Source organism: Melanostigma gelatinosum, assembly GCF_949748355.1.
Source record: "Melanostigma gelatinosum genome assembly, chromosome: 9".
NCBI lineage: Eukaryota > Metazoa > Chordata > Actinopteri > Perciformes > Zoarcidae > Melanostigma > Melanostigma gelatinosum.
In genome coordinates, this window is record NC_136642.1 from 18010606 (window position 1) to 18026588 (window position 15983).

The 15983-nt window shown below is 43.0% G+C and overlaps 1 protein-coding gene across 1 annotated transcript in view; it reads left to right on the forward strand.

Moving 5' to 3' along the window:
- Positions 1 to 1850: 1850 nt before the first annotated feature.
- LOC306781607 (CUB and sushi domain-containing protein 3-like) overlaps positions 1851 to 15983 on the forward strand; it is a gene marked incomplete at both ends in the record, with an annotated part of 193213 nt that continues 179080 nt past the window's right edge. Inside the window, one exon of the mRNA XM_079274535.1 lies at positions 1851 to 2028. Coding sequence (XP_079130661.1) covers positions 1851 to 2028 — 178 coding nt within the window. The remainder of the gene's footprint in view (positions 2029 to 15983) is intronic.

The window sequence follows — 15983 nt, forward strand, 5'->3', positions numbered from 1 at the left end:
CTGGCAAGCACACAATAAATACAGAGTATAACACAGTTCACAAAGTAGGAAAAAAGTGCTTTATTTACAGCATAAAATCACAAATAAATCTCAAGGCACTCCAATTACAACTGTGGGGTGAAGTCTGTTTTCTGAATATTTGACCCAAGGACAACAATCTTCCCTATAATTAGAGCCAGATCAAGCAGTTTCCTCCCATTTATCCTCCCATGGGAGAGCAGGGGTGGGAGGTTTACCCTGCCGAGCCAACAGAAACATGCAAAAAGATGAAAATCAAAACAGCCGATTTGCACTTTAGAGGGGAATCTTAAGTTTTTCTCTGTAGGTTTTCTTATTCAGTCAGTCAATTAATAACTGTTTGATATACAAGTGTTAATAAACAGTACATTATTCTGAGGCACATGATTTGTTGGTGAGGTATTGTGAAACCAGAAGTCAGTTTCCTTACAAACGTGGGCGCAATCACAAGCGGATTCTCTAGTTTAAAGTTTTAAAGGTCCTGGTTTCAGCACCATGGACAGCTCTCACTGTAAGGTATCGGGAGGCCAAGAGCGTCTGTTAGGCCTCAGACACAAGGAGAGGGCTCAGGGTTCATTTATTAGGTTTCCTTATGAACTCGCCCTGCTGACTTCAAGCTAATAAATCTCACCAAATGATATGGATTTCCATGGAGGAGACAATTATTAAGTGGGTAATATTCAAACCAGAAGCCACGCACATAATTGATTTAAAAACTCACCTGAAGCTCTCTCCAAAGCTGCTGCTCTCAGAACGTAGAGACTTTAGTTTGGATTGAATAAGAACCTAGCGACCATGTTGATGAAAAGGTAAGCAAAGCCATATACACATTGGAATCTGCAGAAAACTATACAGACTGAATGGTGTTCATTCTATGTGCAATCACGGCCTCTCACTTCACCCCCCCCCCCCCTCTTCCTCTCCGTTTCAAAGTAGAGGTCGGTGACTCTTCCAAAGCTAGATGGCAGAAGAGCCCCACTGCAGCTGAGCCGCGCTTTGCGCTGTCATCATCCCGTCTTTGCATTGCAAATTGCCCGGTCCCCATCACTCCCGATAACAGCTCCGCTCGATCTCCAAAATGAAAATCAGAGTTATGGTAGGATTGCCTACCAAACGAATTTCTTTCATCAGCTCGTGGGACGGGATGCTGCCTGTCTGAGAGTCACCTAACACCCCACCCCCCCACCCCCCTCTCTCACACATAAACCACATGCTGTCATTAACAGAGTTCATTTCTTCCTCGGGATTTACAGTCTTCCCATAAAGACGTGCCTCCTCCTCCCTTGGCCACCCACACCTCACTGTTCCCACTTCGTGATTTGTTAGCCACACATCAACCACATCATACTTACACAGGACGATCCCTCTCTCTCTCTCTCTCTCTCTCTCTCTCTCTCTCTCTCTCTCTCTCTCTCTCTCTCTCTCTCTCTCTCTCTCTTCCTCGCTGCTACACCACCACCCCCTCCCCGCCACCTATTCTCGCTCACTCTGCGTGGTTCAAATGCTGATCGATAAAGGCAGCAGTCAAAGCTAGACTCCTCTCTGCCCTCAGCCGGTTAACAGGGATTAAAAAGGAAAGATGTTGAACGGCAGACGCAAGAGCGCGCCACCAGAGATGCTCACACTTGATGCCCCTCTCAGCAGAGATGGTTGAGCCCTCGTCCAGGTTGCCGTGGTCCTCTTCTAAAATTCAGTCTTGCTCACTTCTCTCCCATCAGCTGACATAGCGGCGGGCGGCTCTGCCTGTTTCTCCTCTGACCAGGGAACGGGACTCTACTTCAACCAAACAGAAGGAAAACACAGGCTGTAGGTTACATGTGTTAGTTGTGAACATGAAGGGGATTTACAGAGACGGATACTACGACGGATCTATTGAACTACGGGACGTTTTCAACAGGAGATGCGTTAAATGTGGCCGAGGGGACTTTGTTCAAGCCAAAACGATGCGGATTAGGACGGGAATTGTTTTTTGGAATCTCATCTTTTCGCTGATGTTCACTTGTGTGAAAGGTACGAGCCACTGCAGCAAGCCTCTGTGTTTTCTGATGCGCTTGGTGTGCCACTGTGTGTGTGTGTGTGTGTGCGTGTGTGTTTGTGTGCAGGCGTGCGTGCATGCGTGCGTGCGAGAAATCAAAAGCTGGAACGTTACAGACGTGCGCAAAATAGGCTACCACGGTTTACTGGATAGAGTTTCTATGGGACGCATTTCACCAGTTTGGCGCTCAATGCAGGCTTTGACACTCTTGCGGTAACCTACGCGTCTTATAATAGCCGACGTGAGCTGCTTTGCTTAGTAGGCTAGCTAGTGACATGTTTAGGCGCAAGTGCATGCACTGCAGATTGCCTATAGGATGTAAAAGACAATCTTATTTGTTTAGGCTAGAGAGCTCTTCGCGTTTTTTCCTCTTTTCTGGGTCGAGTTTTCAAGTATTTATGTGGGATTTGCGTCAGACCAACGTCTCCCCAGAAACGTTACAGTTTCAAGGGGCCGAGGCAATTAGTAGTGTGGAACCAATTTGTCGACAAGTGTTTATCGGACTTGCCAGTGCAGGCAGGTGTAAGGTGGCCTTGTTAGTATTCTAGTGGCTCTTTCTCGGGGTCTTTCCATTTAAATAATCGCTCTAGCTGGTGAGGTAACCGCTGATTCCATTTTATTTCTTATATGCATCAGCTACATTCATGCAGACCGATGACAGTTTCATTGCTCCTGAAATGCCACTTTAAACAGTTTTTAAAATGACTGAAAAAAAATCTGTTCAAGCAATTGTTGCTTATTTACCACTCTGCAATCAGCATATGCTCATCCATTTTCCACTGACATTTTAAACAGCATTTAGAGGACATTTAATAAACAATTTGTTGCTCTCTTGCAATGCAAGTTACATGTGGATTATACAACTGTGCATAGGTGTGTGTGTGTGTGTGTGTTTGTGTGTGTGTTACTCTGTCTTTGCGTATCATACAAGCTCTGTGATGTTACATTCGCTGTGTTAAATTCTCATTTCCAACTGTAATTAAAGCCAAAGGAAAAAAGGCAAATCCAATTCCACCCCTCAAAATGTTTTTCTTCTCGATGTGTTTGCGTGTACGAGCACATGTGTGTGTATTCAGGGACTTTTCATGGCAGTTTATCTGTTAAATGCATGTTTGGCTGTCTGAGTATGGGCACTCACAGATATCAATTTACATGCAGATTGTTCACCCTGTGAGTAATTCTCGTGTCTGTCTATTGGGGGTGGATGAGATGTGCAGCATTCAGAGTAGCAGCGCCCACCAAGAATGAGCCAAGTGGAGCCGAGCAGAGTCAGGCCCAGTGCTGTTTCTTCACCACCCACATTGTGGCAATGTCAAACCTCGAGGCCGCTGCCAATCCTCCTAGTTCTGTTACTTATTAGTGAGCCAGCCAGCCATAGATTGTTGAGGAGGATGAGGAAGAGGCCTGGGTCTCCTCTTGGAAAAGAGCAGAGGAAATAGTGACACCGACCAAGGCGAGCAGGAGGAACCGTGGAACACCTGTAGTTCTCCTGTTCTGACAGGTGACACAATGTTTGCAGAAGTAAAAAGATAGAGATCTGGCTTGTGACTCACTTCTGCTGCTAAGATAATGATGCTGTAAAAGAAAAAAGCCTCTATCAAGCAAACTTTGTACAACACAGCTTTGCTCGAGGTGCTTTTTCATGTTAGATTATTTTTGGATTCATGTGCGTGGGTGGTGCGCAGTTCACAAAGTTATCTCAGTCACCTGTCTGATTCTTGGCACTCCATATTATAAAGTGGCATTTAGTGACATTTAGCAACTTACTTTTGTAATTAATTAAACTGCACAGTGATGTTTGACTAAAATAATTATATGTTCTCATTGCGGCAGTCCACCACCAAACATCTGAGGACATCCACTGCAAACTGTGTCACATAATCCTCCGGGAACTTAAAAAACAGCTTGACACAGACAATAATTTAAGAAGCAAAGTTGCAGGAACAGTTTTTTGTTGTTGTTGAAATAGAGCAAAAGACCTGGGTCAAATACAAACTGAATTCATCAACACTGATACTGAGCACTTTGCTGTATCTTCTCTTGGGCACAACAGCTGTGCTTGCCATTTTTTTCCCCCATGAAGATCCCACTCCATCCATCAACTGGACGACAATCAGTCAAGTCCACAATAATGAAAGAGTCACAAAGCAGAGAGCGCCCCAGTCTTATGATACATGCTTGTGTAAGCGGAGGATAATATCATGTGAGAGAGCAGAGACAATGTTATGGCCACAGCTTGATCTGCCCTTTAATGTTCATGGTCATTCGAATATTTCTCATTGAAACTGATGCGCGCTACTTTATCTTTATATCCATTTCAAATGGTACTTTGCAGATCGGAATTTATTCAAATATCCAGTTTCAGTCTTTATACAGGACAGTCCTAGCAGTGACCTGATAATGAAAAGCAGGAGGGGACATGATCGTCATGGGAAGTTGGAGGGACACCACAGGAGAGGACAAACAGACACCCAGGCACTGGCCTGATTCCCGCGCTGACATCAGCACGTCAAATGACAGCCGACGATTAATGACAGTGAACAGATCGTTAATAATTGTCCAGCTGTTTCTTGTGATTACACTGTATTTCTCCAAAAAAACTTCTATAATTTGTTAAAATGTATACGCCTATTTGTGATTTAAAAAAAAACTCTATTTAAGCCAGTCACTAATTGCTGGTAATCAGTAGGGTTCTGCACAGACAGTAATCTGGCCACTGAGCCCTTGATGAAGACTTTCTCTCAATGTGATTATGCAAATAGGCTGGAAAGGCTGCTGGAGCTAATCAGGATTACAATTTGTCCGTGTAATTATGCCCTATCTACAGGGACTTTGCGGCATTATCCCACTGCCCCTCAGGTTCTTGACCTCCACAACAGTAGAAGAAATTACCTGAGTTCAACTGGAACCAGTTTCTGTGAGCACAAGCCTGTTCCACTACAGTCCTCATTCCTGAAAAGATCTGCAGGCCAGGCTCAAACTAAAGACCCTTTTCTCTTTAGATGAGTTTAACTTAGAAGTGGAAGTGGTCACTGCATTTGCTTCAATTAAATAACAAACATGTGACCTTGTTGATGTGATGTATTTTGCTGCATCTATTGTTGCCGCTGTGATTTGATGTTGTTGTCCTGTTATGTGTTGGATGTTGCTATTTGACACTTTCTTGGCTAGGTTTCACTTATAAAAGAGGTTTTAATCTTAATGTGAGTGTTAATAGTTAAATAAAGGTTATATGTAACTGGAGGGAACAATATCCAATTTCCCAGGATACAGGAACCTGGAACAGTAACAGTTTGACTCCTCGGATTCCTGATGCCTCTTTTAGTGCTGACATCTCACTGGATAGCCCTAGTGGTGTACTAAAGTAACACTCAGTTCACCCACGGGCCTCTCGCCCGTGGCTTTAGGCCTGGGCCAGGCTCTGAGATGTTGCTGACAGGTTCCCGCAAAGGTCGGATATAGTTTGCTGGTTCTGATTAAGTCAGTTCTCCTCAGGTGTCAGTTTTAATATAAGCAGTACTCTTGAGGGAGACAGATTGGCAATATCTTGTCTTCAGGAAGAAAAGTAGCTCACCGTTTGCTGAGATTAAGTGTAATAGGCTGAGGAGCGGCTGCTTCCAGAGTCAAGGCTACAGATTCAAGGTGGACTGTCTTCTGCACCTTAGGTGGAGCTTTCAAGGTGTCGACTGATAATAATGTATTCATGTATTCATGTATTTGGCCTTATCCATGCAGTGGTTCAAATCGAACAAAAACTGCCAAGGGAGACATTTGCAAATACATTGTAGGTGAGATGTATTTATGCAACAGCACAAGTGTTAACTAATTAATTAGTAGGAGGGAAATTAAATGTGTTCATTGAAGCCCAATCATAGTGATACCGTTGGATATTTTTGTTCCATTAATGCATCCACAGTACACCATATTTCCAGCATTATTGACTGTACAACCTGTTGCTCATGTAATTTCATGAATCTTCCCCCTGCAGTGCCCACTGCTGTTCTTGGTTGTCTCTGTGGCAATAGGCTGGATTTTTGACATGTGGCAGGAGAGCAGGCAGGGTCGAAGCATGGCCGTGGAAACAAAGTGGGGTGATGTGAAGGTAATTGAGGAGGTAGACTGCTTAGCGGCGGCTGCTGTGATTCCACAGCAAATTTCACAGCAATTAAAATGGTAGGTGTGGATAGCTTAACAGATACATGTTCAGACTCTCAACTACACCACGTTGCTATCAGTGTTGAGGAGGAAGCACTGCGCATTCCATCTCGTTAGAAAGTAAACCACAAGCTCTTGGTTGCCTGTGAGAGGCTCTCAGATCAGCAGCGTCGGAAATTATTGATTTCTTCACATTGCTGTGAATTCAACAATTGGCTTGGCCTCTTCTGTATGGAATAAAGCAACGTTAATGGGATCCCACATGCAGCGTATTTTCAACACGTGAAAAAAACACAAAGTAATCGATTGACTAGTTATTGACTAGATCTTTAGGTGCTGTGTGAAATGGCCTTTAGCCCCGGCCTGTGGAGCTGCATTTATCAAGCCACTTATCCATTCATCTTTTTTCCGTTTCAGTTTAAAACCAAGTCTAATTTTGGTCATAAGAGCATTATCAAGGACAGATAGTGTCACTGAGACGAAGACGCTGCCAGACAATATTATTAAACTGCAGTGACATTTTTGGACCTGCACTTCCAGTACAACCTGTGCAATCTAAAAGCCTTGCCATAGATGGTAAAGTAATAGCTACTATATAGCTCACACTTCTTGGGGGGCCCTTGTGTGTCCTCTGTCTCCCCCTTCTCTTTGGAGGGGGAAGGACGAGGGTCTAATATACATTCATTTGTGAGGGGAAAAAAACTAAACAAGGGGATGATGCAGAGGATGATGCTTTTGGACTGTTGGTTGAATAAAATGAGACTGACAAGACTTTTGAAGAGATCATTTTGGGCTCTGCCAAATTATAAAATATTTTTCACAATTATTTGACTTTTTGGAGACAAAATGATCAATTAGTAGAGAAAATGATTGGCAGAATAAGTAGTGCCATTACTACTAATAAACAATAATCATTTTCCATATCAGTTTTTTTTATTAATATAATTAGTATAATTGATTCACAAAACCTTTTGGTGTTTTACAGCCACAAACCGAATTTGAAGTATTTAGTATATGCTGCAGGTTGGCGTGACAAAGTAATGTTCAATTCTTATCCATTCATGTGATCTAACAGGTCATACAAATGTTTGATGGGAAACTCCTAAAACACATGCAAATGCATTTTGCCTGTGGGTGGTGAGATCCACATGTCTCCGTCTGCACGTAAACTCCCGCCACCATTACTTTTCTTTCCCGGAGATGGAGCGTGGTGGCATGTAAAGATCTGGTGCAACAATTTTCTGGAGAATCTGCAGCCAGCTAAATGGTAAAGAGGCGGTTTGCAAGTTTGTGATTGAGTTTCAAGCGAGTTCCATGTGGTGCTTTGAAAAACACGTCCTCACTATGTGAGCAGGCTGTTAAGTGGAAGAAGATGTTTTGTATTTGGAAAGTGAAACAGTTGGGTATTGTTTCAGCTTCTGTTTTTGTCTTTCGATAGAAATAGACAGATTCTTGTTCTGTCTCTCTTTTCCTTTTTCGGGGAAAGCGAAGTGTTGATGTTATTGTCTCTTTGGAAGATTGGATGGCAGAGAGACAGGCGTCCTATAATGCATTGTTGGCGCCCAGTTTCCTGTTGTACAGCAGCTCCCTCAGTGGTAGCCTGGCATCAGGTGCAATATGGCTCAGAAGCACTTTGAGGAGGTATTGGTGTCTAGCCATAAAATACTGTATCTGCTGGGAAGTGGGTAAAGCACCAGCAGCATGCAGACACTGGAAAACAGTTATTACACTTGGCTATTCAGACGCACAACTTCTGTTATTTCCTTGTGCAACGGTGTGTGTTTGCTGTGTGTATTTGTTTTGTGCCAGCTGTGTCTCAGTGTGGCAGTGTATTTGATTTGACTATTTCTCACCTCAGTGGTTGGCAATTTAAAACCACCAAATGGAATATTTCAGAGCCCTTTTCCAAATTGCAGTGACACACTCATGAGGCAATAGTCATTCTCCAGAAAGCCCTTTTTCTGTTTCTGTTGTATGGAGCCCATTTCCCTTTCATCAAGCATGCAGACAACCATAGTGAGGGGCTGCGATAATGCACATTCTATCAGTGTGAGTTGTGAGGGTGCAGCACAGCCATGCAGATAAAACCCCTTCTCTCTGAGGACATCAAATTCAGATTTCTGTCCGCTAAGGTTGCTGCCTGAATCCTTGCAGTCATCATTGTTGTATTCCTGGTTGTGCTGATGAAAACTTATTTTCTCTCGCCTCCATATTTTATGTCTGTTGCTCGGAGTACAGGTCGCCATAGATCTAAGAAAAAAAGCTTGGATTTCTAAAAAGCAAATTACCGGCAAATGTAACACCTAAGTGCTGCAGCGGCTCTGATTTGAAACGGGGCGGACCCTGAAGATTCATGATCTGAAGGGATGACAGCAGAAAAGTAACAAAAGGTGTCATTTTTTACTGCCTTGCACATTTCCTCTGATCAATGGTTATGTTCAAAAACGCTTTAACTCAAATTTCCTCTTTCTGGACAGTATAAATCAATACTCAAGGGAGTGTCTTCGCTCTACACTACTGTTTCTCTTTGTTGTGTTTTGTAAGAGGTGTGGATACTTTACAGCAAATAAAGCCGGGATGTTTGTTGACCTTTGTTGTGCTTGGTAAGGGCTCTATCTTTCCAGTCGGTGTGCTGTAACCAGGCATCACTGTTGGATATCTCTATATTGGCTGACTCACCTTTAAAGTCAGGTGCAAATCAATGCAGGTTGTTTTTTGTACTTTAACTTTGATTGCTAGGGGTGCAGCTGTTGCCTCCCCCTGTTTGCGATAGGCCATCATCATGAACAATGATGAAATGCCACCCGGAAGAAGAGGTGTCCTTGACTAAGCGTGCACCACAGTCAATCGCAAGGAAATGGAGAATCAAGCAGAGAGAAAATAATACATGCCAAAAATAAATCAAGAAGAGGAGCTTGAAAGCGCATAGCTCAGTAGGGTTGTGGATATTGGGCTCAGGATTTGTTTGAAGAACGATATTGTGATGTATGAAGGGTGAAGGCAAAACACTTTTTTTGCATACATCAACTGGTGGTCCAAGTGTGGTTCAAAGCAAGGCTCAGTTCTTTCTAAAACTCTGAAATTATGCATTTTAGTATTGTTTAGTCATTCAGTTCATCATGCATTGATTTATTGAAATTGTTGTGTATGCATACACATCACGAGTATTTGCATTGAGTCATCCAGCTGACCCCAGCATCCTCATAATGTCACTATTATACGAGACATACTATTTATTTAGAGGTATCTATATGTTCCTTATTATTTCCATTTCCCTTGTAGGGTACATTTCAGCAACACAATGCACAAGGTGTAGGGGCGTGTTATCTATATAACACTGTTTGTCTAGATTCTGGATTAGCTATTTAGCTGGCAGGCTTTGGTTCATAAGAAGTAGTAATAATACAGTAAATAATAACTATGTATATGCATGAATTATACCACTGTGCAGTAGGAAGCACTGACATGTTCAGCTTTTTAAATCAAAGGAAGTGTAATTGCCCTTGAAACAGAAACATCTCATGAGTGTGTCCACCTCTGCTCTACTTTCTTTTGGCTCGGAGCGTGACACGGGCTCACATTGCCTGCAATAACACCAGGGGTATGATTACAAAGTGATATATCGTGTCTGGTGTGGCAGTAGCTCAGGTGGTAGAGCAAGTTGGCGATTAGTCATAGGGCGGCTCAATCCCGGGCCCTTCTTGTCCATTTGTTGAAGTGTCCTTGAGCAAGACAACCGACCCCAAATTGTTCCAGATGTATGTGTACAAAATGTAAGTCACTTGGGTCGAAAGCATCTGCCAAATGACCCAATGTGACCTAATGGAACAATTTCACGTTGCAGTATCCTTTCTCCTGCCACTGCAGACCTGGGTAGTGCATTTACAGTGTCCAATAGACCTCGCCGAATGTCCTTACATAGAGCCCTGCAGCTGATGTCCTCTCGCTGTTTTGTTTTTCTACACATTGCAATGTTTAGAAATGTTACTTAGGAAGAACCCAACAACAAAACGTCTTTCATTCACAATCTTAATGCCATACTGAGAAATATATACATTGTTGTTCCATTAATGCATGAAGTTGACTGGTGCCAAAGGGGGACGCTACAACATTTATTTTATTGCCAGTACATTGAACGCCATTAATCAAGGCACAAAGACTTTCATTTCAATATTACTCTGATTGCACAAAGCCACAGGGCTTTGTTAGATAAGATAAGATTAGATAAGAAAAAATTGTTTTGGAGTTGCCGGCTGCCACATAAACTCAGGAGAATAGACAGTCGATAAAAGACAAACGCTGCACAATAGACGGCAGATAAATTCAATACAGTTTAAGGACAATGTAGCAAATGGAACATAAATTTGCCAAACCACGCAAGTGCTGCAGTCTTTCCTCAGAATTCAACAGTTTCACTGGCAGAGGGAAGAAAAGAGTTTGTCTACCAGTTAAATCTGCCCTGTGAGATCCTGAAGCAATTACCTGAAGGGAGCGGGTCATACTGTGAATGTTTATTTTCCAAGCCCGTTTAATCATGCTCTGTTCAAAAATAGTCGATTGGGATGGGCAATCTTTCATACCCATCAGCAATCATCCATTACCCAATGGGCTGTTTGTCACTCATAATAATTTGGATGGCAGTAAATGACTCCTCCCTCCACGCTCTCTACTGCACATAATCATTTCTCTTCATGCCCCAGCCACAAATCTACGTTAATGTTGGAGGACAACGTGTTGGCAGTTTACTTCTTTAGGGGGCACTTGTCCCTTCCGACGCTTGCTCATGCACTGGAAAGCCAAAGCGTTGTCTCTCATCAACCTTAAATAATGTATTTAGCCTGCAACAAATTATGTTATCAATATATGACGCACAATGTATTTTCTTTTCAAAATCAATCTTATTCTCCTTCTACAGTGCGTACGGCACTGCGGTTCATTACCTGGCTCATTCTGCTCAAAACCTCTGTATTCACTGAGCAAGGAAGAGATAATCACAGTCAGTAGTCTTGTTTCACCCTTTGCATTAGTGAAAAGCTCTGCAAGGCCAACAACACATATAAGTATGCATGTAATCACACACAAACATGCACACATTCAATTCAAACTGACAAAGAGACAAATCCCCTCATAAATCTCATCAAGGTTGGAGACAACTGCATTTTTGCTCTCTGCGTTTTGCTCGGCAAGCATAACAATTGGGTACAAGCATCAAAGGTGCGGTGAAAATCGAGTATTTGTGTGCATATCAGAAAGGCCAGGGGTAAATGTAACTATTTGAGGAGCAGCTGGGACTGTTCTTGAGCTGTCTGTCAGCCAGCATGGCTGCCTGCTGATGCCCGTCTTTTTTCCAGACTTGTGCATTATGATACTGATTCATATTTCTGAACCGCATTTTCCCCACTGTGCAATCACAGCATGTTGTTAATTTGGTTTCTCATCACAATTTACGGTCGGTGTTGCAGCACGGCGCTAACACACGGGGTCGGAGAAAACCCCGGGGAGTGCGTTTCACAATTGAAGCGATGATAGAGGTCGGAAGCAGGCAAGGGATGACCGTGGAATTCAAAAAAACTGTACGTGTAAGTGGTAAAGGGATTTAATGCATGTGCGCTATCCTGCACAGTTAAGCACATCGTGTTGTTTTCCCTCAGTTTTTCTGTTGAAGATGAATGATTACAACAATCTTCTTTTTAAAGATGCAGTTCTTGTGGAGGTGGGGGGGGGGATTGTAATCCATGATGGATATTTTATGGAAATAATAGGAAAAACAAGGGGGGGCAATTGGCTGAATAGGCATATAATAAGAAAGTTGAGTTAGACGATGAGACGGTGATACTGAAGGATGAAAGGAATACATAGATCTCAGAAGGAGAAAGAGGGAAATGAATATCTCTGCAATGAGCATCTCTTCCGTCGTCTTCAGGGCATCAGAACAATCAGCCACACAAACACTGCTAAGCACTGTTTCACACAAACAGCATTACTCTCAACATAAGTTATCTAATGCTTGACAAACACTGAAATATTTCAGGGACTAATAGAGCCCTATTTGGGACTATCCTTGCTGTTGTTCTGATATCCTGGCTGACACATGAGAGTGGCCAAGAGAGGGACAGAGGAAGCTGTGGCATGCCTCCTTCACATTCTCCCCCCTAACGCCTGGACTCCCCCGGCTACTCTGCCAGGGTCCTGTTTAAAGATGTTTAGCTCTGCCTATAATACTATTCAACGGCATCTGATGATCAGCAATCCGCTGGATCCACAGGTTCCTCAGTGACAAACCCCAGGCCATCAGGGTGGGTACCACTACATCCCCCTTCATTGGCGTCAACATCGGAGATCCACAAGAATGTGTTCCGAGTCCCTTTACACACTCTGTGACTGCCTCAGCCCCTCTTGCATCACAGAATACTTCAAACATTCTGATGAGGAAGCATACTCGCCTCGCGGTGCACAGAGAGTCACCTCCTCCTCAATTTCACCAAGACAAAGGAGCTCATCTTTGACACCCGCAATAAACTCACCGCCCCTTTTCGCCACACTTTCATCAACGGCCAGCCAGTGGAGATGGTGGAGAGTACATCTGCATCATCACGGACAAAAAACTGAGCACAAACTTAGGCACTGAAGCATCATTGAAGCCTGTCCTCCTGTAACTGTGGCACCTGCTATTCCACCATGCTCACCCTCACCAATTGAAACAAGCTCCTGAAATAATTGGCCTCTCCACTCCCAATCTGCCAGCTCTCGTTGACACTGCCACCCCTCGCAGACCACACGTCCTCGTCCAGTCGCTCAGCTCAAGCTTCGCCCTCCTCCTCCTGCAGATACACCGATCTGTGAAAAACTTTAGGAGCCGTTTTGTGCCATCAGTCATAACTGCTTCAAATGGCCTCGGCACACTTTAATAGACTTGGGTTGTTGTTGTTATGTTCCTGTTTATATCTTTCTTTAAATACCAGTGCTGTGTGCAGGCTATGGTTACTAATTTCCTCTACAGGGGATAAAAACGAATGAATCTGAAACAAGAGTGTGTGGCTTCTGAGCCCCACACAAGGTTGAGGGGCTTCTCTCTGTGCTCCGTCGATATCCTCAGCCAGGGTTGCCCAAGGGTTAAGTTGTTCTGTGGTAACCTCTTCACAACTCAAGACTATAGTTTATTTGACTTGCGCTCATGGTTATGCAGCAGTGATTCAAACTGCATGTCTCATGTAGTTTTTCCTTGGCTGTTTTAACAGTCTCACCCATCAAATCAAGGAAAGCTTTGGTCGTAATCATTCTGTTGCAGCATTTGAAGGGTTATTCCAGCAATTTAATATCACCATTTTCATAAAATAAGGGGACTCAAAATCAAATTCAAAGAGATCTCCTGATTTATAGTCTCCTGTCTGGATTAAGCTCTCAGTTCACTTCTCAGAATGCGTCTGAATAGCATCTTTCATCAGAACCTACCTGCTTCTTAAATGCACACCTACAGTTAGACTGTAAAGCCCGAACCGAGATAACCTTGACGACATTATGATGTTTTTTTCAGACCTCAGAAAGCTCCCTCCAGAGAGATAGAAGACGTTATACAACTGTTTCCTGCCGAGTAGCACTCCTTGTAAAATTTCACAGAATACATCTTTGTTGCTGCCAGCGTTACTGCTATTTAGTGCAATTGCATCATCCCATGGTCATGGCCGTGATGTAACATTTTGAAAAATGTTTTCATGATCACGCTCATGAAAATGGAAGCGGTGACTTCCCAAGATAAACAATAGACTGAAGCTGTACATCAGTAATCAAATAGTGTGTTGTTGTGCATTTCTGTGCTCATAATGATTGGATCCTTCTGCTTCTACTGAAGTGAATTAAGTATAAACTGCATATCTACAGCAGCAACTGCAGGTGGGCTCTTTTTCAGTCATGAATATATTTTCGTCAAACCTTTTTTTCTTCAAGGCCATTTTTAATAGTCGGTGTGGGCGTTTGATCTGCTCTTCTAGTGCTCTTCATTAGCTCTGACTTCTCTTTTAATCTGTCGAACACATACACCGTGTCAAACTGCTTTTAGTTGGCAACACAAGCAAAAGCTGCCACAAAAACATGTTGGTGGCAACGTGGGCCATACACAACAGGTGGACTCTATTTCAGTTCATTAAAGTATGCGTGAAAATAGAAACATGCGACAACACCCGTATGTACAACCACTAAGCAATAACTGATATCACAGGAGCTGTTGGTCAAACTGCAATTACACATCCACACTTTTACAGTCATACGGACAACTTTGTTCGATCAGTGACGAGGGCTTTCCTGGTAAACCCGATATTCCTGAGAGCACTTGAAGGCAGCAATCATGCACCATGTCACAGGTTGGATCATGTTGCCCCTGTAGGCAGCGCATCAATTCTGCAAATCTGATGATGATTACCCTGATGGCTGAATGGTAAGAATATTTGCAACTTAGGCATGCAACAAACCATGGCAACATCCCCCCCACACACACACTGAATGGAGAGCAGCAGCTTATCACCAGGTGACACATAATAAACCTTTACGGGCATGAGATATACCGTATCCATAACTGGATCTATAAGAAGGGCAGGCCACTAGATCACTGGATATAGGTCTCAGGGGCATACTGCCAGGGACTCTGGGTCAGGAACCCTGTGAGGATAATATCCTGAAGGTATTGCAAGATGTAAAGATTGTGGAAAAATGTTCCACAGAATTATCATATTTGTGATAACAGAGTTGTTTTTTGTGAAATATAAACAGCTGGAAGGCTTTGTCCAAAACTAATGAAACAGCTTGACAAGAGGGAAATGAATTGTCAGTTTATCTCAGAGTTAAACATTTTGTTTGCTAACATCAGTTTGTATAAGAAGGCGTGCATATCATCAGGATAAATTACCACTGTTTTCGTAGTTCGAAGCCATTTCAGTTGCATAGCTGCAGAGTGATCTCTGTGTTTTGCTTGTTTCCACATACTGCAGTGCGTATGTATGGCCAACACTCTGCAAAACATCCTTTACCTACCTAAGTGTGAAACGCTAATTACACTAGGAGTAAATTGTGTGTGGGGGGTAAACCATGCATCTTAATTAAGTTTGCATTTCATGAGACAATTAGACATTTTAAGTGTGGGAGGGCGTATGCTGGATGTGGAGATGTGAAAGAGTAGCTGTGATTGTGTGAGCAAAGGTGTATTGTAAAGGTCTGTGCGTGAGTGAGACAGATTATGCTTCTTTATGTGTTTGAGTTACAGTTCCTTAGCTGTGGCCCATTTGCTCATTCACATTAACACCACAAAAGGTTAGCCAAGCGATCAGATTATTGCAGTTTGAGAATGATAGTATAATGCTTAACCTAATGTGTCAAGGGTATTGGTTTTCAGCAAACCAGTGCAGCAAGGTGCAAAGATCTAAGTTGTGTGGGCAGTGAAAGTGCAGTGTTAAGGGCTAGTGGCACAAAATTGAAAGACCTTGCTTGTTGCTCGTCTCTGGCGGCTTTCTCACCCACTTGGGCAGTAATCAATAGCTTTGTGTTCGATATACCATTCCAAAAACATCACTGTAGCCCTCAGTTATGCATTTTCTTCCATAATGACAGCAGTATTTCTGTTCTTTGTTCTTTAGAATAGGAACTAAAGAAGTAAATGGAAACACAAAACGTGGCTCTGCAGCTTGTTGCCAGATTTCCCTCTTAGGTTCTGCCAGCTGAGAACAATATGGATTTTTACAAACAATTTGTTCTCAGTTGAAGACATATTGCACCTGGACTTTACAGG